Consider the following 26200-nt stretch of genomic DNA (forward strand, 5'->3'; position numbering starts at 1 on the left):
TTGGAGAGTCACTTTTAGGCAGGGTTGTAGGGTGATGGGAGAAAGTACCAAGGGACGTATCTTCCACAGCAGGGGAGGGAAAACAGCACTGCAACCAACTGCCTTTTCCCTTGAAAGCCTTTAGCTATTTGTAACATGGTATTCTCTGCTCAGAGCTCCTCCTCTTGCAACTACTGGGAGGCTCCCTTGGCAGCTAAGAATAGCCATGATGCAGAGCTCTTAACTCAGCCACTCCCACTGCCAAAATCTGGGATCCCTGCAGACTTCGTCTGGCAAGGGCTCTTCTCTGCGTCCCCACATGTTTCCAGGAAGTGTCCCCGCTCACACAGGACAGCCTAATAAGCAACGAACTTGTGCTGGAGTTCAGATCCCATTGTAACTACTGTGTGCCCTGTGCATGGCGCACGGTGCTTGCGTACGAGTTGGGGCACCCGTTGGAGGAGTGTGTGGTGGGAAAATGCTCAGCGGGGTTTCCGCCTGCAGAGAGAGCAACAGAGCCCAGGCTGGCGAGTGGGAGGAGTAGGAAGTGAGAGGGGTGCTGAGGGCAAGGCAAGGCCGTGGGAATTGCAAGGACAAAGTGGTAAAGCCAGGGAAGGATGGAGACAGAGGAGGACAGAGCCAGAAGAGTGGAATATGGGAGGTGGGGAGCTGAAGGAGCTGTGGGCAATAAGAAGCAGAGATGAGTAGGAAGGTGCATCAGTGGAGAGGAGTGGGCTGAGCAGAAGAACATGGAAAGAAAGTGGAGGGCCAGACGGTCAAGAGAGAAGACTCTTTTCCCATCCCCATTTGAAAGACAGAAGAACTGGTAAGGTTATGCACCTCAGGCCCTGTCTGGACAATATCCCAGGAGCTCTTCTTAGGTTTTGTATCAAGTCCCAACTAGATCGTTACAAAATGTTTGGAGCCCAATTCTGAGCTGGTGTATCTCCACTGACATTGTAGGGTAACCATATAGATTTGTCTGACCCCATAAAACACAGAGGAACCTGCTCCTGAACCTCAAGATGACTACAGGCATTGTTTGAAGGCTGGAAGTTTTGCCATTTTAATATTCAGATCTCTTTGAGATGATTTCCGCAGATCTTAGTCAAATCTCCATATGGTCAATGAAAATTTTACCTCAATTCTTCCTATAAGATTTAGCCCTGTTGAATTTAGGCATAAACTTAAAGTGTCTAAATAACCTTATATTAAAAAATAATAATAATGTTGTATGCTTTTTATACTCTGTGAAACAGGGTGTTCAAAATCCAGACCAGGGACTATACTCATATTTTCAGGATGAATGTGTCTGCCCATTGCCTCTGAAGTAAGGTCTGGAAATCTCTGGTCTGAGCACTATATATTTTAAAAGCAAGAGGGTAGAAAATTCCTCCTCAAAAGCCTGAGCCTGTGAGGTCCCAAGCTGTGCCCTTGATTCCTGCTAGTGGCGGACGAAACCGATAGCACTCAACACTTTGCTGATGCACTGGCCTCTTCTTTACAAGGCAGCTCTGCGTATCAGGGCTCTGCATTTCCTCTTCAGCAGCTGATCACAGACACTTAGTGCATTGCAGACACCATCACAGACACCTAACACTGAAAAGGCAACAAAGCTGATGCTGCTTTAGGCACTTAGGATGGTACCAGCCATTGTAGCAGAAACCTTGAATTTGGATCTTGGCAGCTGGTATGTTTTTTATTTCACCAGACCGGATCCAGAAAAACTCACGTTGCCGTTAGTGCCACAATAGTATTGGTTAGGAGAGTTTTCTCCTCTTGGTAAGCAGCTGTAGACACTGGTTTTGCCCTCACTTTCCTCAGTCCGTCAAGAGCAGGACTGACTTGAAGGCAGCAGAGCTACACCATCACGAGTGGGAGCAGTCAGAGCCTGCCTGAGCTGGGTGGCACCAGCGTGGTGGTGGGGAGGGCAAGCAAATGTGGGCCTGTAGAGTCATCTAGTGGCCACCTGCCCAAATTACAGACTCCATGTTTGGGGCCAGCCTCTGCCGAGTTTCTCAAAGCCAGGAGCATGAACCAGGCTCCAGGGTGCCGGGCTTGATGGAGACACAGTGCTCTCTTTTTTTTTTTTTTCTTTTTTTTTTTTTTCGTTTCTAGGCTCTCCCCTATGTGGCTCTTTTAATAGTGATGTTGTTCTTCATCTACGCCGTTATCGGGATGCAGGTAAGTGATGCTAAAAAGCTGAACCGTGTCTGTCTTCTCCTGTTAGAGTTTTGGGAACTGACTTACAAAGTAACTAGATCAATGTGTGGTTGTAGGGGCTTACAAGAATGTTTTCGCCCAATAAGGTAAGATACCAGCTAACCACAGGCAGCTAGCCTATGCACTTCCAACAGGAGCACAACACTCCAGGAAAAAAAAAAAAAAACCAAACAAAAAACCCCCAAAAAACCACACACAAAAACTGATGCATTTAACGGCAGAATGCTGTACACAAACCGTAAAAGGACCATGCCTGCCCTCCGCACTCTCACAGCAGTGGCGGCAAAGGAGATTTCCTGCCTTGCTCGTTGATTCAAAATAGTTGTTTCAGTGGGCTTATGGCCATGCTACATTGAACAAACCAAATTTTTCTCTTGCATCACTTTCACGGTCACGTAACTTCCACTGAGTTGTAAAGGGCAGCTTTTGATTTATACCCGTGAAGGTAAATATGGGATCAGACCCAACGTACCGATACTCTGTGTTTGTGCCAGTTCTTCAGGAAGCTGCATCAATACAATATCCTATTCAGTTTGTGGAATGAATTTGGAACTGGCATGAGCATTCATCTGTGCAAGGAACTGATGTTGCATACAGTCCATTGAAGAAAGCATGTGATATAGGCACAGTCTCATTTGCCATGCTGCTTTTCAAACTAAGCTTCACTTTCCACTTCGGTGTTAAAGATCTCAGACAAGTCAGCCATCTGGGACCAGAGACCAAAGTATAGAAAGGCATGGCATAATTGCTTCCAGAGGCTTCTTGGTTTCCTAATGCCGACAGAATTTGTAACAAAATTCATCTGACCTCTGTGACCTTGTTTTAATTTGTTTCCTGTTATTATAATCACATCTTTTCACAGACTCCATCTACTCTGCCCCGCTTTGAAAAATAAAAATCTTTTCTTGAATTATCACAGGTTATCTCAATTGCCCCCAGTAATTACAGCTGTCATTTAGTCTACTAGGCTGATACTGTAAACTTGCCAGGTTTGCCTTTAATACCTAACTCACTCAAATGGCCAAGATCTTACATGATTACCTGTGCTATACAGAGAATCACTTGAGAGTATCACACTAGTGTTATATAGCTACACAAAGCATTAAAAATGGTTTCCAAGCATCCATACATATGGAGTCTACAATGATCAGGGCACTGCCAAGGCTAGGTATTTTATTCTGTAATTCTGTTCCCTTTTCTGTCAGTTCTAAGTTGGCTATTTAAGCCTTGGCTTATGTTCAAGCCTCTGTTTAAATCATCTCAGCAGCCTGAAGAACATACATCTCTGTTTCACGTTGATCTAGATTACTAGATCGCTTCCTGCCCTCCTGTCTTCCAGTGAGAAGACCAGCTTTTCTCATCTTCCCTCTTTGCTTAGAGCCCACAGACCTGTTATCACCTTTTGTCCAAATGGCATCTCAGACATTTTGTGTGCTGCCCTCTTGAACCTGCTGACACACAGAGTTCCCTCACATATAGGGACACGTAACAAGGAAAATTCTTCCTCACTCCATTAAGCAGCTACCTTGAAAGACTAGATGTACCAGCTCTGATGAAAATATAAGAATTTCCCACATAAAGGAGACCTACCACTTTATCTCAGCTACTGCCCTGACTTGGAGCGTAACAACATTCAAGCCTCGCTACCTAATGTGCTCAAGTGGAAAAATCCAAATTGATGCTGATGGATGAAGCCACTCATATCGTGGCCCAGGAGGCACAGACTGGAAAGGCCATGAGAGAGGAACCACCACCGACAACTCCTCATAGGTGCCTAATGCAAAGTATCCATAGTAGCTGCCACCAGTGCCTCATGTGTGAGAGAAGCTGCAGGGTTCAAAGGAAAATCAGACTTTCAGCATGGGAAGTTCCTTTGCCTACGCTTGCCTGAAATGAAAAATACAGGCTGCCTCAGCTCAAACTGCCTCTGAGCATTTAAACTGTCCTCCTGCTCCTCCTCAGTGCAGCTGGGGCTGTCACTGCTATCCACGGCAGGGGGGTGGTTGGGGCTGGGGAAGGCCCAGATGTCCATGAGGAACCCCTGAAGAAAGCCTGCCATGTAAAGACCCTCCCTCCCGTCTGGCATGGCCTCCCCGCCATTGTCCCTGTACTTCTCTCCACGTCGTCGTTTCTCTTGGGATGTTAATTATTGGTGACATTTGCTTGAAAAGAAGCTCTGTGTTCTCTCAGAGCTGCTCTGTTCCTGCTGCTCATTTTGGCTACGAGATTACAGCTCTCAGTCCTTGAGATCTCTGTCACGTTGCTATCGATAGGGAATAAATAGTCCTGACTGACTGTGCTGTGCAGAGGCCTTTCTGCCAGGCAAGGTTTGTTAAGCTCTCAGTCCCGGTGCTCGAAAGTACCAAAGCTATATAAGACTTTGTCAAAGAAACCTGAAACTCTCTTGCACTGGGGACTTCACATCCGAGGGCAGGCCTCTAAAAAGGTTTGCTGGTGGTTGAGGCTTCACTCTGTGGCTGGATGAACTAGTTGGTGCAGCGACGGTTGGTTGGGTATGGAAGGAAGCTGTAATCCATCCTTGTCTGGGCAAATCTAGTCATCATCTTCACACTGCTGCATTCTGGGTGGGGACCTGAAGCACCCGCTGGTGACAAGCGTGGCTACCAGAAGGGCAAGCATTTGGACAATCTCCAGATCCAATGTAATGTACTTTACATTGTTTTGAGAAGATCCAAGGCACCCCACAGAGTTGGAAGCTCAAGGCTTTGCAGCTGTTGGTCTTTTGCTATCATTTCTTCCTGGTGAAGACAGATAAGCAATGAAGGAAGGAGCCTTTTCTTCTGTGTTACTGATTTCTTTCAGCTGGAACCCCTTCCCATATAAGTTCTTGTTAAAATAAGGTGTATTAATCATGTATTCCTGGTGTATGAAATAAGGAAGGATGTCTTGTTTTAACAAAGATGCCTCGTGATACAAAATGAGTGCTTTTCTGGTAATAATGCACAAGCAAGGGAAGCAACAGCAAATATGAAAGACCTGTGGAAATTATTTTTTAAGAGAAGAGCAGATTCTGTTAAATATCAGAGTCAGGGTGAGGCCAAGAGCTACAGGTGACAAGAGGTTTGGGGATTTTGCAGGGCTAACCTGAAAAGACTTCTGCTTTCTGCCAGGTGTTTGGTAAAATTGCGCTGAATGATACCACAGAAATCAACCGCAACAACAACTTCCAGACCTTCCCCCAGGCAGTGCTGCTGCTTTTCAGGTGGGTATCTTACAGCTCTGGATGGTGTCAGTCTGGGAGCATGATTCCTCTGCTCTTGGCCACAGCTTACCTCCTTCTACTGTGTCATGCTCATGAGGTGAGTAGAACCATGTTGTCCCTTAGCAGGGGAGCCTAGGAGTTACCTCAGATGAAACAACCAGTCCCTTAAGCCTTGTACCCTGCCCGCTGACACTGGCCAACACTCAGTGCTGGGGAGGGAGGCAAGTCCCCCTAGTCAGAAAAGAGATAGCTAGTTTTCAGTGGTCTCGAATGTTGACATGCATCACAAACTCATCCTTTTGTTCAAATCAAGCCAGTATCACTTCCAGCTTATTTTAGCAGGGAAAGGGACATGAACTCCCACTCATGCTTTGGCATGGCCATGCCTAGCTCATCCTGCTCCAGCTGTGGCCAGGTGTGCCAGGGCCAGGGAGGGGTGCTGAAGGGATGGGGAGTTGGCATAAGTTCAACACACTCCTCATTTTCAAGGATTTTTTTCATGCAATCCATAGCCATGTCACGCACATTTTGATGACTCTGGCTGGTTGGAGCATGACAGCCACATACCCAGACTAAGCAAAGCCAGTCAGGAACAACATGCTGATGATGGCAACAAAACCAAAAAGAGGAGCAGGGTATGCCAGTGTATGTCAAAGCCTGGCCATTGGCCTAACTTGCTCTTAATTGACCTCAGTGGCAAAATTTCCATTAATGCTCATGGGAACAGGAAGAGGTTGTGCCAGTCTCTCTCACATCAAAGGTCACTGCTGTCTTCCCTTGCCCTTTGCCATGCCCAGGTGTGCCACTGGTGAGGCCTGGCAGGAAATCATGCTGGCATGTCTCCCAGACAAGAAGTGCGACCCAGAGTCGGAGCCAGCCAACTCCACCGAAGCCGATCACTCCTGTGGCAGCAGCTTCGCTGTCTTCTATTTCATCAGCTTCTACATGCTCTGTGCCTTCCTGGTGAGTCCACCCCAGCAACTGAAACCTGCCCTCTGTCAGACTGAACCCCTGCCTCCCTAGATATCGGCACTGTGCAGCAAAGGAATGATCTCAAAGGGGCGGTGTCCCCATGAGGTCTTTCCCAGCAGCACCCTTTCAGTGACAACACCCCCTTTGTCATTGCCATTCCTGCCTCCCTCCAGCTCTGGGGGATGCTCTGCTTCCAATCCAAATCCTTTGTGCACAGTTCTTCCCCCCTCCCTCTCAACAAGAAAACCAAATTAGTGTGTTGTGGGCTGTGCTGAGGCTAGCAACGCCTCAGCCACACTTCCCACCTTCCCTCCTACCTTCCTTCTGGCTGCTGAGCAGGTTTTTCCTCCCCTGCCAGCAGCAATGACTGTGAGAATACACATATCCCACTTGCATCTGCTCCGTGTTGGCAATGCGGCATTGCTCAGAGCTACAGCACAGGCTCTGCAGCTGGCATCAGTGCACAAAACTCTCCCAGCGAATAGCAGCAACGTTTTAAAAGTTTTGGTCTTGGGCCAGAAGAAAGGACTTTTATCTCAGCCTTGCTGCCTATAGAGGATAAATCGCAGGTGGGCAAAGACACAGCTAAATAAAAAGCCATCATAGCATCTCTAAGCATTCAGCAAAATTGGGCCTCATTCATTCAGTAGGGAAGTGAAAAATGTGACCAGCTGAGAATATCCTGCCTCTGGGATCTTCCCATTTAAACTGGGGGGGTGGCATGGGGGAACAGAGAACCCAAGCCCAATGGCTTCCTAGTTTTATGAGTCCAAATCCAGACTGTAAATGGAGAACCCGGTAAAATCTACTGTTACCTGCCTCATCCATCAAGTCATCTCTATCCTTGTTTGCAGATCATCAATCTTTTTGTAGCTGTTATAATGGATAACTTTGATTACCTGACACGGGACTGGTCCATTTTAGGACCACACCACCTGGATGAGTTTAAAAGGATCTGGGCAGAGTATGACCCCGAAGCCAAGTAAGTAACTAAGCCTCGATATCAGACCTCCTCAGGAGAACAGGTCCATTATTTCCTGTTCTCTAGACCCAGTGCAGTAAGTGCCATGTTCCTCCTGCAGGAATGCTTTTTTTTTTTCCTGCAAAAATCCTAAAATAGATACCTCCACAAGGTATTGCTAGTGAATCCATAAGCTAGCAGTGCAGGGATACACACAGAAATATTAGGATGTAGGCTGCACTGTTACCTGGCAGGACATTGCTTCACTTTCAGCTGGGGGGGGGGATAAGACTGTTTAGGGAGAGGCAGCAGGAGATTGAGCAAAGGAGGTTAGAGGGTTGGTTTATTGTTGCATGTGTTTGGGATATTGAGCTGTGACTCTTCTATTTGACTTTCTACTCACAGTAGAGCTGCTGCTCAAGTCTCCGTTTTGTCATATGTCATATAGGCCCATCACAACCTGCACTTTCACATGGCTGCGTTACACTGTCTGCAGGGTTATTCACATCAGCAGACTTGCAGGGATTTAAAGTTACACAAGAACAACTCACACAAGGGCTTAACTGACATTCAGTATTATATGCTCTGTTTGACACATGCTTAGGCTTAAAGTGCATTTAGATCTCTGTGGCATTACAGTACAGTTGACAATTGTAATTGCAAAGCCGCCTTCATAATGCGAAAACTGTGGAAAGAGATCTTGGTGTAAACTAAAAGCAGATCTCTTTAGGAGACATAGTGTCAAGATTAATTTGGGCTCAGGTTCTGCAACATGTGAGGCCATGCCACTTCATCAGAGTAAATTGAAACCCTTCTTCCCATCCATGGTGACTGGCCAGAGAGACTTTCAATATGGATAGGGAATAAGCACAGAATTCTAATAAACGTACTGTTTGTCAACAGAACAGATGCTACTATTTGTGCTTGTTTGAAGGCAAGACGCAGTGGCTGGAGCCATATATATAAAAGATAGCTGTTCGGTCCAGATGACATCCTGTTCCTTCCCATCTATAAATGGGAAGTTCTTTTCTTCCTCTTCCCCATCCATGTCCCATACTTGACGCCTCACTTCTGGCTCTCCTCCCTCCATGAGAGAACTGTTCTTCTGAGATGCCATTTACAGAACTTAAAAGAAACCCAACTGCTGCTGCGGAGGGAGTTTGGCGCTTTGTTACGTGCTGGCTCCAGTGACAGCCCAAAGCATAAACAATTATCAAAAGACAGTGGCTTGGGGCTATTTATATGGGAGGTAAAGCGCCAGGAAAAAAAGGAGACCCTCTGCACCTCTGTGCCTTCTATAGCCTTAAGACAGAGGGGAGGATCAGCAGGTGGTAAGGATGCGACTCTCACTGTGCTTTCTTTTTTAGGGGACGGATCAAACACTTGGACGTGGTGACACTGCTCCGGCGGATTCAGCCCCCCCTGGGCTTCGGGAAGCTCTGCCCTCACCGGGTGGCTTGCAAAGTAAGGCACGCTGCGGCTCGGGGAAGGCTGGGAGTCACACAGCAGCTAATAGCCCGCGGTGGCGTTTTCTAGCCAAACCTGCCGCACAGCCCGGGCACCTGCCGGTTCGCTGCCCGCCGGGCGGGGGCTGGCTCTGGTCCCGGCGGCGGCCTGTGCTGCCCCGCCGCGGCGGAGCCGGCAACAGCACGTGTTTGAACCGGCTCCCCCCCACCACCTCCCCGCCCCCGGCCGTCCTCCGCCGCTCCCGGGCTCCTCCGGGCGGCAGCAACCTAGCCGAGGGCTGGAGGGTCACCAGCAGGTGGGTTGTCCTCTAGCCAGAGACATCAGCGCACCGCCGGCCCTCTCTCTGGCTAGGAGAGCATCCATGGTAACTACAGCTCTCAAATAGGGCCAAGAAGCTGATCAGAGGGCTGGAGCACCTCTCCCGTGAAGACAGGCTGAGAGAGTTGGGCTCGTTCAGCCTGGAGAAAAGAAGGCTCCGGGGAGACCTTATAGCAGCCTTGCAGTACCTAGAGGGGGCTACAAGAAAGCTGGAGAGGGACTGTTTATCAGAGAGTGTAGCGATAGCACAAGGGGTAATGGCCTTAAGCTAAAAGAGAGTAGATTTAGATTAGTTATTAGGAAGAAATTCTTCACTGTGAGGGTGGTGAGGCACTGGAACAGGTTGCCCAGAGAGGTTGTGGACACCCCATCCCTGGAAGTGTTCAAGGCCAGGTTGGATGGGGCTTTGGGCAACCTGGTCTAGTGGAGGGTGTCCCTGCCCATGGCAGAGGGGTTGGAACTGGATGATCTTTAAGGTCCCTTCCAACCCAAACCATTCTATGATTCTGTGAATATCAAACACTGAATCAACCACACACCTTTGTGGTATCAAACACACATCCCAAGATAGATTAGGACACACAGAAATAACAGGGCAAGTAAAAATATCTCTTGAGATTTTCTTTGGACTAAGCAGTGCACCAAAAACCTAGTGTTACTTCTTGTTCTTGCTCACATAACTGACAGATGCTAAACAGCAAGGTGAGCGTGGTATTAAAATACACGAAGGGCAAGGACAGATGTTCTGTGAAAATGTCTCACTCATTTCTTTGGTTGTGAGACTCCAGCTCTGAAAAAGGACTCTCTGTAGTGAATAATGACATATTTATAAACTTTATGCTTCCTTCACTTGAAGTTCATCTCTTCACAAGTCCCAGAGTTTGTATATGACGCTTGTATTTATTTTTTTTTATATCAGTCTCAGAGCAAAATACAGAGCCTGGGGCACGTATACAGAAATATATGAGTTCTGTGGCCTACTGCTGATCCCTTTCAGTCTGCTGTCTAGCAATCGTTTGTTGTCTCAGTCTGGATCCTCCCAGTCTATGACTGCAGTGGTAGTGATGGAGGATGACACCCTTTCCTCCAATTTAGTGCTGAACCAGGCCTGTTGCATGAACATGGCAGAAGGCAGAGTTTGAACAAAATCCATCCCTGAACGCATAAGAGTTCAAACCAAGTGCCTCATGTCTCTTGCCTCCTGAGACAGAAGTAAGGACCTAAGATCTGGTGACTCTGCTACCTCTGTCTCAGATATCTGTCACTGGTCTCACTGAAGTTCACCCTACAGCTGCAACAGTACTCAGCACTCGCTCTCTGTCCTACACGGCTTTACAGAATTACTGCAGGGCAGAAACCGCCTTGTTTTAAAAGGGAGAGGGGAGAATAGTTGGATAAAGCAGGCCAGCTTTCAGGTTCAGCTAATCCCCTTTCTTCAAGCCTGTCACCTAAAAGAAAGATTCTGACTCTCTGTTTATATTTATTTGCACCAGGCACGGCTTCAGTGCAGGCCAGTTTGCAAGTGCCTCATGAGGTATGAAGAAATCAGTTTGCTCCTGATAAGAAAAAAAGCTGTCATTTAAAAGCCAGATGGTTTGGGGACTGGAACAAATCTCTGTCTAATACGCTGTGGGTAAATGCCCACTGGTTGCTGGGGAAAATGCAAGTTAGAAAGTGATAGCCACATTGAAGAAAGCAGAGTATCTAGCAATGGGAGAGAGACCCCAGGGGAAACACACCATGGTTGGGACCATCAGTGGATATGACAAGTACTTTTACAATTGTGTAACTAAATCCACAGACCACGGATGCTCATATAAGAGGGGTGGCAGGTCTGGAGGGCGTCATGAGGGCATAAGGAAGAGCATGCTTCAGTCTGTGTGTCAGCAGTATGATTATTCTCTTTCTCCTTACTCCACAGCGCCTTGTCTCCATGAATATGCCACTGAACAGTGATGGGACTGTCATGTTCAATGCCACTCTCTTTGCATTGGTCAGAACAGCACTGAGGATCAAGACAGAAGGTAAGAAGCTTGCTGACTGCAAGGGTACAAAGGTAGCTGAGTGGTGTTCATACCAAAGCGTGCTGAGCTGGAATACAACAATAAGGACATCTTGTGTAAAATTATCCCAGTTGCTCATATGCAGCACATGGTACAAAAAGCAGTGTAAAGGCGTTTGGAGGAATAATATCTTCCAGGGAGAGAACAGTGTTTCCAGTTATGTAGAAAGCTGGTACTTCCCATGATATCATCTCAGATTATTGATCGCATTCTTTACAATGGTCTCAAAGTTAAAAGTTTTAGATCAATGTCTGCTCAAACAGCAATCAGGGGAAGGAAGAAACGCAAAGAAGGCTCACCTTGTGCAAGGTGGTTGCAGAGCTGGGCCTCTTTTTGACTGCTGTTGCCACTGATCTTCCAATCCAAGGGAGGCAAAAGAACTTGGACTCAAGGGTCTCATCTCACTAAAACTCCTCCTGTGCTTCCATTTGCATGAGTTAACATCACATTGTAGTGACAGTGCTGTTGTAAGTCTAAAGACAGATGAGAAGCAAAGGGACTGTTAATAGCTTTGCATAGACCAGCAAGATTTTGGGCTCAGCTTGTCCCCTTTGTTGCATTCTGTCGCCTGCTGCAATGAAAGATATTGGTCCTGAGTGAAAACCTGGCTTCATGTATTAATGAGATGCTCTAAAAGAGCAGGTTGGTCTGTGATTCACAGCTAAACACCTCTGCCTCAGGAGTGACTGCATTACATTTCAGGCATGGGAAAGCAGAGACCAGCAGAACCCTAGGTTACTGTGCCAGGATTATACTGACAGCTGAGCCAAAAAAAAGTGGTAAAATTTAAAAATTATATTAAGGCCTCGGATGTTTTGCTAAATGGAATTTGACTGTAGCCAAAGAGGATCTCCTGAGGAAAAAGCCAACTGCAACCCCTATAGGACATCCTCTGTCTTATGAAACAGAGACCCAAAAAGGACTAAATTTTCTTATCTGTCTGAGCCTCAAACTCTTGGAGTCATTGCCAGTGAGCTCCTAGGAAACCACCTAAATCCTCAAACTGCTTTCTTTCTTTCTTGCCTTAGCAAGGTCTTGTAAGTGGTTAGGGAAGGAGTTTGGAATTAGCCCTCCGGAGTCAGATTTCTGCCTTTGATGCTGTCCTGTTTCATCCTCAGCAAGTTACTTAGTGTCCATATCTTCACTGCATCTTATTAAGAGAGCTACTGGTATGCAGAACCCTGTGCAGCACATTGAGGAGCCTTAATGCTGGGGAGCAATAAGATGCAGGAACAGCACTTTTAGGAGGAGAAGATAGTGGTTTAGCACACACAGCGAGAGAAGAGAGCTTCAATTATAAGGGGTTTGAATGTACATAAATCAAGAAATAAAATCGAAGGTGAGTCATTTGGGAGGAAATGGGTACCTAGAAGGAAAGGATATAAACTGATTCTGCTTCACTCACTCTCAAGGTAGTGTGGCTTGATTAATGTCTCATTTAACTCGGAGCCCTTTGGAGGAACATGTAATGTCTAAGTTCAGACAGTTACATAAAAGGCTTGTTATAGCCTCCGCTGTTCTTCAGAGAACAAAGACGAATATCCTGGGACAGTCCTCTGACTTGGATAGTGACAGTCTTGCACATGCCTGGAGTGCCTTGTCAGAGCACTGTGCAGACTCTCCATGGCAGACTCTTGGCACTGTGTGAAGAACTTGATATCTGCCGAGAGGCAGGGATTGCAACAGGTAATTCTTGGGAAGTGCTGCAAGCAGGCCTAGGTCTTCAGATTTCTAGATGCATCTTTACCACCAAGCTGTAATTTCCCTTTAACTGACCTCTATTCTCATCATATTCAACCTTCACTGGATCTCAGTCAAAATTTGAAGTGTTAGATGAGATTGTTGCTTTTCAGGATGAAGTAGCACCATGGTTCTGTTGTTTCTCGCTGTTGCAGACTATCAATCAGTAACACAGTCACTTTCCTACCGTGAGATGACTATGCATATTTAGGAAGAAGACCTCTTGCTGTGAGGGGGCTTTAGCAATGGTCAGAGCATCTCTTTGCTCAAAACTTTCCACTACTGAAAAAGCTCTGATATTTTCCTCCAAAGATTGCCATGCCAGACATGAAATTGCTCCTCTGCAGGGCCTGCTTAATTCCTGTCTCTGATGATTTTCACCCTGCAGGTAACCTGGAGCAAGCCAACGAAGAACTGAGAGCAATAATTAAGAAAATCTGGAAGCGTACCAGTATGAAGCTGCTGGACCAGGTGGTGCCTCCCGCAGGTGGTGAGCGCAGGATCTTGTCCCAGTCTCTGAATCTCTGTCTTTTTCCCTTCATGATCATCAGGTGGAATGTGGGGGTCAAGCGTTCTTCTACAAGCTGTTACCTGTATTTCATCAGTCTGAGATCCGTTTCTGCCTGTACTAACATGAATATCATGTTCTTACTGCTGAGAAATCAGGAAAGGAAGAAAAGATGTATAAATAGGAGTTAGAAACCTTTATTCCTAGATCTTGCCCCAGTTTGATCATAGGCATTTGCTCCCCTGGACACTACCTGGTGCCTGCTGGGGGCAAAGGAAGCAGGCAGAGCTAAGTAGCTGCAGGGGGGGATGATGTGGACTTTATCTGACTACATAAGAGATATGGCCTTACACTTGAGTTAACGATGCAGCCCCATCTCATAACTCCTTCATATTTAGCAAAACTACCTTTACTATGGCATATAACTCTTTTTTTACTCACATAACTGCTTTCTACTATGATACCTGTCAAAGACTCATGTACCTGGGAACATTCCTTAGCCAATCTGAACTGGTGTTACAGATTGCTGTGGGTTTCTAGGCAGCGTCCTTGGTAGGCTGTAATTACCAGCCTTCTGGGCAGCTCCTTTGCTCGGCTTCTTGGGACCCCAGGTGCATGGGCATCCAGCGTGGCCTCCACTGACCTTCCAGGTGGCCTCAGAGCATAAACCAGCACTTGGTAGTTAGTTAACTAACAGTTGCAGCCAGATGCTGAACCTTGCTCAGCCTGCTCTGAAGTCAGCGGACCATGCCTTATAAAATTTCCAGTGGGTTTGGAAAAGGGAGGAGAGTTACCTGGATAAAAACTTAGTGCACATTTTGGCTCATTGATAGTTTGTATTGAGTGAGAATACAGCAATGACTGCATTTCTGCGGAGAGGTGATCATTTTGGTTCACTCACACCCATGCTAGGCACAACCAGACAGAATTTCAATGCAGAGAAGGGCTCAGTCAGGTTTGGGATGGATGGTCAGTCAGATGCTGTTGGTGACCCCAGACTCTGAGTACGCATTACCCCAGGCTATCACAAGACAGCAGCATGTGTTGACCCAGACTGGGAGGCTGCTGCTATAGCAAGATCCTATGTGGTAAACCAATACCAGAGACTGCAATGGTTAGAGGCACTTCACCATAAACAACGTACATCCAGAGGTGCATAGCTATAGGGGTTCTCTGCCAGCAGAGCCAGTCTATCCAAATGTGACATGCACCTCTCCTCCGGACTATTTACAGCAAGCTCTGGCTGTGGACCAATTCCTTCCTTCAGCCCTGCATCCTGATGCCATAAAAAGCAGAGATGTACTGCAGTACCTAGTGTTTCTGCTGTGAATTGCAAGGCTCACATTAGCAAATAAACTGTTTAAAATCAGTTGCTTATTTCATTTATTATTTATTTTAATACCCTTTTGCAGATGACGAGGTGACCGTCGGGAAGTTCTATGCCACTTTCCTGATTCAGGAATATTTCCGGAAGTTCAAGAAACGTAAAGAACAGGGACTGGTGGGCAAGCCCTCCCAGCGCAACGCGCTCTCCTTGCAGGTGACAAGCGGGCACAGGATGGACGGGGGCGGTATAGTAGAGGCATTTGACCCCAATTCCCTCTCAACCATTCTGGGGGCTGCAATGGGCTATCCCCACTGGAAAGGACTTTGTAGACCCCTTGAATTAGCACAGCAATCCTTTTGGATAAACAAGTATGTGCCACGGGCAGCATCCCTTAGGTCTGGAGGTGGAAGGCACAAGTGAGGTATACCCCCAGTTTATCAATCTGCTGGTAATATTTGAAATTTGGGTTCTTTTTAGAGAACTGGTCTGAAGTGTCCAGCAGACATTTGCTTATTACCCCATGCATTCTGCCCTTTCTGAGGGGAGTCACTATAACAGGGTCAGGGAAAGCATGTCGCCAGAAGGCAAAATCAGTTAAAAAGCAAAAAGCATACCTGGATTCCAAGGCCATCCAACTGCCGGGGCATCAGGCTCTAAGACCTGGGATCTGTTCACCACTGTGCTATATGTTCACTGGGTGGACTACCAGGCTGTGTGAAAGAATGACAAAGCCCCATTGACTGTACAAGCAGCACCATTTATGTCCCTTGAGTGTACAGTAAGGAAAAAGGGTGACTGGAGTTCGAGCAAGCTAAAAAGTGCTGTGACATAGGCACAGATACAGACTGAGGTCTCGGCATACCCACAGCTTCCCTCCCTGGATGGACTCCCTGGAATAGATTCCAGTCAGTGAGGGGTTTGAGGACTGTCCAGGTCCAGATGCCAGAAGTTTAGCTATTAAATCCATATTTAAGCTACTGATTAAAAAGAAGAGGCTTTCAGAGGTGCCAAGTACGTGGTTCAGCAGGAACTGTGGCTGCTCTAGGGCTTCTGGTTCTGGATCTGAGAACCCAAAGTTGAAAGCATGCAGACTTGCTTTGTCAAGCCTGTGGATTTATGTCTATGTCCTGTTGTGATGAAGCCAGGGGACTAGCAACAAACATTCCTGCACTGAATTGCTAAGAGTTTTTCCCTCTCTAAGCTGGACGTGAAAGAACAGAGTTTGTTGGTGTTTTTCTAGGAGCTGGGGATGCTACATTAAGTTAAGGGGCTTCACAGTGCTTAGGAAAAAAATAGTATTGCTTTTATTTCTCATATACCCACTCGGAGATATGAAGCTCTATAGTTTGCTGTTTTGCAGGCTGGTCTGCGCACACTTCACGACATTGGGCCAGAGATCCGACGAGCAATTTCTGGAGACCTGACAGCTGAAGAAGAGCTAGATAAAGCCATGAAAGAAGCTGTTTCTGCTGCCTCTGAAGATGATATCTTCCGGGTAGGTGCTAAACAAGCTTACAAGCTGAGACTAGGCCAGTAGCTGAGCTCAAAGAATGCTACATTCTCTTCTATGCACTCTGTATTTGAGCTGGGGCCACCTTCTTGTTTTCTAGACCCTAGAGTGGTGGACTCAGGGTGCCAGGTCCTGAGATCTTTGCACAGTTTTTATCCCATTTTCTTCTCAATGGAAGCTTCCCTCATAAAACCTAAATAAAATCAGAATAAGAATGGCTAAAGACTCTGAAAAACAGATCAGTTCAGCCATCCTACAGTCTGCAGAGCAGCAGCCAGGCGTGCTTTGGTCTTTTGTTCACTCCTCCTTTGAGTGGCACAAGTAGCGTCCTTCCAAAAGTACACCAGAACCCAACAGAGTTCCTATGGAAGGAGGAAATTTTCTGAGCAAGTTACCTAAATCTTCTCTTCCTTATTTCATTCCTATTTCTTGTAATTGTCTCCTCTGGTAATATTTCCTCTCCTTTGGCATTTTCCTCCTTTCCTTACAGAAAGATGTCACAGTCTCTTTCATTACTCATCATCTAAACAGTACATAACTGGCTCATTTAATCTTTCTTCACTTGTTCCTCCAGGTGATTAATAGTTTCTGGTGCTCTTCTCAAGTTCCGTCTCATGTCTAAATGTTGCTTTGCAACTGCACTGTGAAAACCAGAGAGCAGTTACCTGGTTCTTGCATCCATACCCAGTCCTTCACTCCCAGGACTGGTGGGAGGCGTAGAGACACCTTTGCCTCACTTACGCACCTGGCCAGTCCTCTGAAATATCTTAGAAAGCTAAAGCTTTCACAGCCTGCGTGTACCTAGTGTCTCTGACAGACAAGTCCATGCACTGTCCTCTGGCAGAGACAGCACCAGTGCCATCATGCACACTTTGGTCCCCACATTATTTTTCCTCAACAGGCTAAGCAAGAAACACCAGAGCTCTTACACGTTTTCTCACTCACAAAGGGAAAATAATTTCTCTTTCTCTGACAGAGAGCTGGAGGCTTGTTCGGAAACCACGTCAGCTATTACCAAAGTGATGGCAGGAGTGCGTTCCCCCAGACGTTCACCACGCAACGACCTTTGCACATCAATAAGTCTGGCAACAACCAGGGAGATACTGAGTCTCCATCTCATGAGAAGTTGGTGGACTCCACCTTCACTCCCAGCAGCTACTCATCTTCAGGCTCCAATGCCAACATCAACAATGCCAACAACACTGCCCTGTGCCGCTTCCCCAGCCCACCCAGCTACCCCAGCACCGTCAGCACAGTGGAAGGCCACGGGACTCCCTTGTCACCCACCATACGTGTGCAGGAGGCTCCTTGGAAACTACCTTCCAAAAGGTAAGCTTCACAGAGCAGAGAGTGGGTCAAGGTACCAGGGAGAGAAAGATGCATGCAAACACCAGAGCACCGCTGCCTAGCTGAAGTCACCCACCAGACATCACCCAGCCTGCAGCCTGGATTGAGTCTTCTGGTTCTCCACTTGTGCCAAAGTGCCCATGGTGCATCAGCTGACCACTGCAAAGAAGCAGCACTCTCACTGACCAACACACTTGATTTCTGTGGGCTTTATCATGAAGAAACATTTGTAAGAACCAAAAGGAGCCTTATTTATCCCTCCTTCACCACAGGGAGGTGTTTTATCAACTGCTAACTGAAAGACAAAGGGACTGCAAGTCATGTCTTAAGCACCCAATAGGAAGCTTTGTGGAAGTCAATGGTTTTTATTCAGTGGGTCACATCCTTACAGAGGTCACAAAAGGCATTCTGGGAGGAGGGAGGCAAGGTTTTCAGAAATGCAATACTGTGCAAAGCAGAGACAATCTCCTTCTCTGGATAGCTTTAAGGCTGTCTACACACAGATGACTAATACGAAAGGAGTATCATTGTTAACAGTGAGGGATATATTTAAACCATTTCAGTAACAGCAGGAAAGATCTGGAATTTTTTTTTTCAGTGCAGAGAGTCAGCAATGTGAAAAGGTGGAGAAATGCTGCCCCAGCAAAGGACAGAATAGGACAATAAGATTGAGGAAATTTAGTGGGTGCAGAATTGCCCAAGAGTCCAGTGGTTTTTCTATTTTGTGCCTTTCTGAGGGAGGCCACAGGAGTTGCACAACATGTGTTACCATCTGCCCTCCCCCTTGCTGACTTGTGCTGATGTGACACGGCTAACATGGTGTTCTTTTCTCTCCTTGCTTCCTTGGGTACCTTCCTTGAATTAGGACGCATTACTACGAAACACTGGGACGGTACGTGTTCTCCCTCATGCTCTAATGCTCTCTGGGTGTAAGACTCATTGTTTGTCCCATCAAAAGACCAAATCCCCATTAATGCTGAATATGAGTTCTTCTTTTTGGTGTCAGTAGGGCTGAAAAAGAGGTAATGATCACCATGACATCTCCAGAAAATACTACCAACTTAGGGCTTTTCTGCCCACAGGCAGGTAGTGATGCATGGACTGTTTCTAGCTGGTTTCTAGATTTGAGGGGTTTTTAGAGTTTCTAGCTGGGCTCACACATTTAGGCACTCTCTGATCACAGCACACTGAAGTTCACCCTGGCATGTTTATACAAAAATTCTGTATGGCTTTGGCTAAACACAGACTGTTGAGTAGGGGGAGCTGCCATGTACTGATTCTCCCCTCTGCACCTTAGCAGTTTTACTTGCCTCTCATCTCAGCAGGAAGGTCACTCCAGCACTGTTCTACAGGCTGTTCTATACCATGCATATGCACATCTCTCCTACTGCTTTTTTGCTCAAATCAAATGATAAAATAATGTTTCCTATCCAGTCCCTGAAAGATGAAAAAACCTGCCACACTGCTTTCTCCAGTGAATGCTAGTAACAGACTGACATTGGCTTCAATACCTCCATGTCGGTATCTTGAAGATTCACACTACCTTCAGATTTTACTTTGCTCCTCAGAAAACACAAACTCAGGATGAATTGAAATATGAGGGTTGAGACGTGAAACAGAGGGACAAAGAGAAGGCAAGCAGGGAATTAAGGGCTGTCACGCTTAAGGGTTTGAACAGATCCTACTGAATTCAGTAGAAGCACTCTGCAGTTAGTGATGAGAATAAAGAGACCAAAGATGGAAAAGACAGCAAGGAACGAGAGCGTGAACCGGAGGCAGAAGGAGAGATAGTGCAGAGTAAGGGATTTGGGAGGCAGAGACCATGCACCACAGAGCTGAGAGCGTTACTGTTAGTGCCCAGGAGGCTTCTCTGAAATTCATAACCAAGGCTTTTGCAACAAGGGGAAAAGCTGTATTTCCAAGAGCCCATCTCACATTTTACTTCGAGTTCAGTGAGGTATATCTTTGGAAATGTGGTCAGTGTGATGTGCACGTTTATAGAGTACATGTAGTCACAAATGACAATAATATGTTTACAGTATTGTTCAGCTTTGATTTAAGAAACTCTTCCTCCGAAAGAGGACGCAGACGAAGGTTGTTACTTTGTGTTTGTGAACTCTGCAGCTCTGTTCAGTCATTGATTTTTCTATGATAGCTCTTCAACATTATAATAAACTGAGACAGATGGAGCCTGTCATTCTTGTCTTTATAACAGGTTGTCTTTACCATCTCCATATCTTGACTTGTCTTTTTTGCTCATTAGCTCCAGTTCCAGAGACAGCCAGCTGGCAATTGTTTGCCAAGAGGAAGTGTCTCAGGATGAGACTTATGATGAAAATTTGAATGAAGACATTGAGTACTGTAGTGAACCAAGTCTGCTCTCTACTGAAATGTGAGCTTTGCAGCTTTAGTCAAGGTGTTTGGGTGGTTCTTTAATTAAAGGGGAGAGGTGGGAAGAGGTGACGTTTTTCTACAAAAATTTCAGTTTATGGGATAAGGTCACAAGACTTTAGTCAGACAACTCAAATATCAGAAAATAATTTTTTAAAAAGCACAGTTCAGCCCTGAGAAGTAACATTGAAAAGGATATCTTTCACCTAGGATTTTCCTCCTCCTCTGAATGAGACATGTGGATCTGCAGGGCCTCTCCTCTCCATTCACTTCTACCATCTAATAATCCCAGATCTCATCTTTAGAACGTTCACTGTCTCGCGGTCTCTCTTACTGCTCCTGGACCAGTTATAGCTCAAAGCTAGCTTGCTATTGCATCCATTTGGTAGCATGATCTTCCTGGCTTTCCTGCTGGAAGAGGGGTTATTCTGTCCAATATCAGCTGCTTTTCTAGAATCCCTCTGTTCTCCTTTCCAGGCTTGCATACCAAGATGATGAAAACAGACAACTGACGCCACCAGAAAACAACAAAGGAGAGGACAGCCGGCACTCTCCGAAGAAAGGGTTTCTGTGCTCCTCAGCACTAGGTAACATCCCAGCATGACAGGCAGGCTGTGCTCCCCTCTGCTTCGACTGAGTTCTCACATCTTGCTGGAGAAATCCCAGCGTGTGTGGGCATGGGTGTTGGTGTTTGCTGCATTTAGTTCGGGAGACCGGGAATCCCACGGCGTGCATATACGATCCTGACCATGCGCATGACTCTACTGACTTTATGCTCAGTCAGTAGATGAATCTGTGGCTGTTTGGATAGTCCTTGTGATCTGTTTGATTAAGCCCGCCTGTGAATCAGGGGAGTTTATTAGAGCGCTGTGGACTCTCCAAACAATCACCAGGGAGTCACTGAATGGGCTAGCCTTGAGTGTGTGGTGTTCTGTTCTGTGTGTATTCAGCAGGGAGAAAGGAGAGGTTGTCCCTTTTGTCTGCTACGAGGTAAACAGTGAATTTCAGATAAAGTTAATACAATACAAATTTGCTTTCTGCTCTAATTGTACCTGGAGATTTTCAAGTGCTTCAGTGTGCAGACTACGCTCAGGTGAAATCCATGAATCACAAGATTTTATGAAAGTCTCAGGACAAATGTGAGAGTCTGGAAGAAAATGAGCTCTTTTATGTAGAACTTTTTTCAGCTTTTTTGCTGAGTACTAGTGTGGAGAAAAAGGACATTTGGGGGAGAAGCTAAAAAGAATCCTGTATATAAAATATATCCTTACAAAATAAAAGTGACAGACTAGGTAGTGTAATGTTTAAAGTGAGTCTTCACTCAAATCCTTCAGGATGCTTGAACAACCGAGTATTTTAAAAGCATTTGCTTTATTTCAAAACTTAAAATATTAGGCAATGACAATTCCTGTATCTATCTCTAAGGCCAAATTTGCAGTCAGTCCTTGATACAATGCTTCATTAACTACATTCTGGTGAATATTTATACAGTGATGTCAAACTCATAAGTTTTTTTCTCTAGAAAGAGGAAATACTTTTTATTTGCATTGTAGCATTTGTTCTCTGGGTTATAACAGTTTTCCTCCAACCCCTGAGAGGGCCTTTTCTCAACAAACCAATATAGCTACTTAGTATTTTCAGAATTCTGATTTTCTCTCCTTCTTTAGAAAAACGTGAACAGGGTCAAAACTCCACAAAATATTTTAGTGTGCCATGCAGCTCTATCTTTAATACTGGATTTATTTGCTATTCTTCAGAAGTAAAGCGTGTGCACTTGTTCATAAACATACTTTGCACTACTTTTAAATTCCTGCATAGGGGGTACCTTTCTCATACTTACAGAAGTAAAGTCTAATTTCATAGCAAGTAAACAACATGACTGTTTCAATGGTTCCCCCTAAAAGCTTTTTTTTTTAAGAGAAAAAAAAGCTTTTTTCTCTTCTCTTGTTTCCAAATTTTGAAAATGCTTCATGTCTATATAAGCAGCCTTCCATTCACCAGTGAATTCAACCATTGATTAATTCAGTTCCACTTGACCTTGCTATAGACACAGCCTCATAAACTGTGGTATGTCTGGCAGCTAAGGGACACAGACCACATGCAAGCAGGAGGCCGATGTCACCTGAGCAGCCTGGCATCCCGTCCTGCACTTTGCCAGGCACAGCACCAGAGCTGCAGCTGCCATCGCCAGTCCCACCAAGGGCTTTACCTGAACCAGAGAGGTCTGAGAACCCTTCCTCTGCGTAGGAGGGAAATCAACTGCATGGTATCTACTAGGACAGTGTTTTAAAAGGGGAAAAATAAAAATCATCGTCCGGAATTTTATCTTGCAGATTGTTGGAAGGTAGTGCTCGTTCGTCCATGATGCTTGACTGCTTTTTTTAAATACAAATGCTTTGGAAAGGGCAAGGTGTTGAGGGAAGGTGGACAGAGCCTAAAATGTGGGTGTCTTTGCTGTATCTCCAATGAGACTGCCCTAAAAGAAATTGAAATCAGATTAACTGTAGTGTGGTCTGAGTGATGGACACAGTTGTGTGTGATTGCTGTTTCAGGTCGAAGAGCATCTTTTCACTTAGAATGTCTGAAAAGACAGAAAAACCAGGGCGTAGACGTCTCGCAGAAGACAGTTCTGCCTTTGCATCTGGTACATCACCAGGTAAGCATTAATAACCACAAAGGGCCCAGCAATGTAACTGAGACCCTACAATCTGCAGTGCCCCCCTGTTGTATCCCAACCAACTTTTTAAAAACCATTTGGGACAGTTTCTCACCTATATCAAAGGTCCAATTTTTAGAAATCATATTTGCCATCATGCTCATTCCTGCTTTCAGTACTTTTATCATTACCAGAAGAATGCTACAGGAACATGTCCTTTGGAGTCAGCAGAGTTATCATTTTCTGATGTCCCTGAAAGAGTGAAATAAAAAACTAGCTAAAAAGATAAAAATAACTACCCAAATTGCATGCTGCAGTGCAATTACACTGGCCTTGATGGTAGTATGCATATGAATAAAATGTGCAGGGTCTACTTTCATGGTAATTAAAGGTAACCAGTAACTATAATTAATCATTTTAAAACATAAACTGATTACATATAATTAATCAGCTTCTTAAGCCCTTTGTAACTGCATTCAGCAGCCTAGCAAATGTATGCTTAGGCACGTACCTAGATGATTAGCCAGCTGTCACAGTCCAAAGTAGATTTGTGTCTTTTAGTTTGATGATGCCACTTTTTGTCACTATAAAAAAAATGGGTGCAGATGGTAGTGCCAGCCTTGCAAGTGAGGCGTCCTGCTCTGTGCAGTCCCCCGGGGCAGGGCAGAACAGCCTTCCCACCTCCTTAGGCTGCCACAGGGACAGAAAATGCCATGGGCAGGGACGGGAGGAGTGAGAAGTCAGAGCAGAGGAGTGAGGGATGAGCGCTTTGAGGCTCCCTGGCTTTTCCCATCTCCACTCCCAGCCAGCTATCCTTTAAGGACCGAGCTCCAGAAAGCAGGGGTCTGCAGAGTTACAGCTGGGGCAGGGATAACCAGCAAATGTGTTGGGGCAGGGAGGAGTGGGCAGGAAACAGCTTCCCACCTTCCCCACAGCAGCAACAGTCCTCCTGAGACTTCCTGCCCTCCCACAGCAGGCCAGGCAGAGGGGACACATCTCCCACTCTCTCAGCCCACCCAGCCTGTTAGCCTACAACACTGCTTAAAACAAGAAAACATAAAGCGGTAAGGTTGCCTCTGCTAAGCGCAATGGATTCGGTTGTTCATGAATGCCTGAAGTGGTATTTTCACAAAATACTCGTACATCATGATACGTTGTCGTGGTTTAACCCCAGTCGGTAATTAAGCACCACGCAGCCGCTTGCTCGCCCCTCTCCCCCCACAAGGGGATGGGGAAGGGAATGGAAAAAACCCCCAAAACCCCAACAACTCATGGGTTGAGATAAAGACAGTTTAATAGGATAACAAAGGAAGAGAATAACAATAATAACAATAATACAAGTGATGCACAAATGCAGTTGCTCACTGCATGCAGAACCCGCCCCCCCCCCCCGCCAATGCCCAGTCTGTTTCTGAGCAGCGATCCCACCTCCCGGCTCACTTCTCCAGTTATATGCGGAGCATGACGTTCTATGGCAGGGAACGTCCCTTTGGCCAGTCTGGGTCAGCTGTCCTGGCTGCGCTCTCCCAGCTTCTGGTGCACCTGGCAGGGCGTGGGAAGCTGAAGAGTTCTTGACTTAGTGTAAACACAACTACCTAGCAACAACTAAAAACGTCAATGTGTTATCAACATTATTCTCATACTAAATCCAAACCACAGCACTGTACCAGCTACTAGAAAGAAAATTAACTCTATCTCAGCCGAAGCCAGAACATATGTAAATATATGCAGCTGAAGCTCAAAGCAATCCCTAAGAGCTTCTTTCAACCTCATCAGTATCTTACATTTTGGATAAAACACCTTGTATATGTTTCTGCCAACAAGCTGAAAAACTGGTTCCCTTGTCCTGCCTGACCAATCTAGGACTCTCCCTGAAGTCCCGGCAGTTTAAGGGATGCGCTGAGGCCGTCATAGCCTGCAGGGCATGAGTCATACAGATGAATTTTTAAGGGCTTGCTTCCTCACTGAAATCTGATAGGAGTCTGACATCTAATTCCTGAGAAAATCTTGGTGAAGCTTGTAGGTGAGTAATAATTGATTCTGTTGTTAATCTGTCACTGAAATCATCAGCACAGCATGGTTATCGGTTCCCAAGGTTTTCAGCGGCAGATGGACTGAGCTTCACTTGACTTTAGATACCTTAAAGTTAGCTGTCTAGTTTAAACCAGTCAGTTCAGTCTCACTGTGGTCAGCAGAGGGAAAGAGCATCTCCAAAGGGCAAGTGTAAGTCTTGTCTACGTCTTGTCCTCCAGACAGCATTTTCAGGCAGATATCCAAAAAAGGCAGGATGCTTGCTGGTGTCTCTCTACACAGGTAGCTTAGACTAAGCACATAGCCTTCAGGTAGCTGAAGTGGATGAGACTAACCCCAATCCAAACAAGAGGATTCTCTGCAACACAATCCATATGCTTTTGTATTTTCTATGCATTTATTTATTTGCTCATACTAGGCAGTAGTGAGCTCTGTGAGATGAGCTTATGACTCTGACGGCATTGCTTATGGAACAAGGCAGCAGTCACCATGAATAAGGCATCAGATCAGCCCTGCGCAACACGGGACTTCTTGAGAAATTTGTTATAAAAGGAGGCTAGATGACTCAGAGGTTGGACTGGATGGCTCAGGAAGGACTGGATGGCTCGAAGTATAATCATCAGATAGTGATCCTCCCACCAACAGCAGATGCCTTAAAATCCAGTGGTGGATTTATAGTTATTTCCAACTGCAGACACATCTAGAATTCACATCTGGTATCCGTTCGGGTTCCACAGTAGATACTTACAGAAAACACAGCAATTGGCAGTAAAAGCTAGCAGTAAGGGTGGTGGCAGTGGTGGGAAAATGAATTGCTGTCTCACCCACTGGAGAAGAGGTGGTGTTTCTGGCAAGGCTGTGGGGAAGGGGGCTGCAGCCCTCCTGTCAGTGCAGCGGCTCCAAGGCTGAAAAACAGCAGTCACGAGAGTTTTCAGTCTGGTACTTGGCACTAGCGCAGGATACAGCATTTAAAGGAAAGCTTGCAAAATGAGTTTGCTGGAAACATCCAAACCATTCCAGCAGCTGACAGCTGTTTTCACAAGACACTCTCAGCCTTTCTCGGGTAGTTTCTCCAGCACCTCCTCCTTCCAGCCCTGCTGCTAAGAGCAGACTCTCACTCATCTTGTTCCTCCTCTGTCCGCAGGCATTAGCGGTGGCCGGCCTGAGTCCCCTGCTCCAGCGAAGCCATTCTCCCACCATGTTCTCTCGGCTGTGCGCTACACCCCCCGCTACACCCTGCAGCCGTGGCTGGCCTCAACAGACCATCCCAACTCTGCGCCTCGATGGGGCAGAGTCCAGTGAGAAGCTCAACAGCAGCTTCCCGTCAGTACACTGCGCCTCTCGGTACACTGACAACACCGGCTGCAGCAGCCCGAGGAGAGCCAGGCCGGTCTCCCTCACCGTCCCCAGCCAGACCGGAGGGAGCAGCAGGCAGTTTCACGGCAGCGCTGGCAGCCTGGTTGAAGCGGTAAGACTGCAGAGTT

At 46.2% G+C, this 26200-nt stretch overlaps 1 protein-coding gene across 3 annotated transcripts in view; it reads left to right on the forward strand.

Annotated features, from left to right (window-relative positions):
• Positions 1 to 26200, forward strand: part of CACNA1C (calcium voltage-gated channel subunit alpha1 C) — a 490567-nt gene that overhangs the window by 459430 nt on the left and 4937 nt on the right. For all 3 annotated transcript variants that reach the window (XM_054839051.1, XM_054839061.1, XM_054839042.1), the window contains 14 exons: positions 2098 to 2163; positions 5334 to 5425; positions 6223 to 6388; positions 7252 to 7379; positions 8726 to 8822; positions 11065 to 11167; positions 13335 to 13436; positions 14867 to 14994; positions 16142 to 16276; positions 17268 to 17620; positions 19902 to 20030; positions 20507 to 20616; positions 22582 to 22685; positions 25861 to 26184. In XM_054839051.1, coding sequence (XP_054695026.1) covers positions 2098 to 2163; positions 5334 to 5425; positions 6223 to 6388; positions 7252 to 7379; positions 8726 to 8822; positions 11065 to 11167; positions 13335 to 13436; positions 14867 to 14994; positions 16142 to 16276; positions 17268 to 17620; positions 19902 to 20030; positions 20507 to 20616; positions 22582 to 22685; positions 25861 to 26184 — 2037 coding nt within the window. The remainder of the gene's footprint in view (positions 1 to 2097; positions 2164 to 5333; positions 5426 to 6222; positions 6389 to 7251; positions 7380 to 8725; positions 8823 to 11064; positions 11168 to 13334; positions 13437 to 14866; positions 14995 to 16141; positions 16277 to 17267; positions 17621 to 19901; positions 20031 to 20506; positions 20617 to 22581; positions 22686 to 25860; positions 26185 to 26200) is intronic.

The sequence above is a fragment of the Grus americana genome, chromosome 1, assembly GCF_028858705.1.
Source record: "Grus americana isolate bGruAme1 chromosome 1, bGruAme1.mat, whole genome shotgun sequence".
NCBI classification, from domain to species: domain Eukaryota; kingdom Metazoa; phylum Chordata; class Aves; order Gruiformes; family Gruidae; genus Grus; species Grus americana.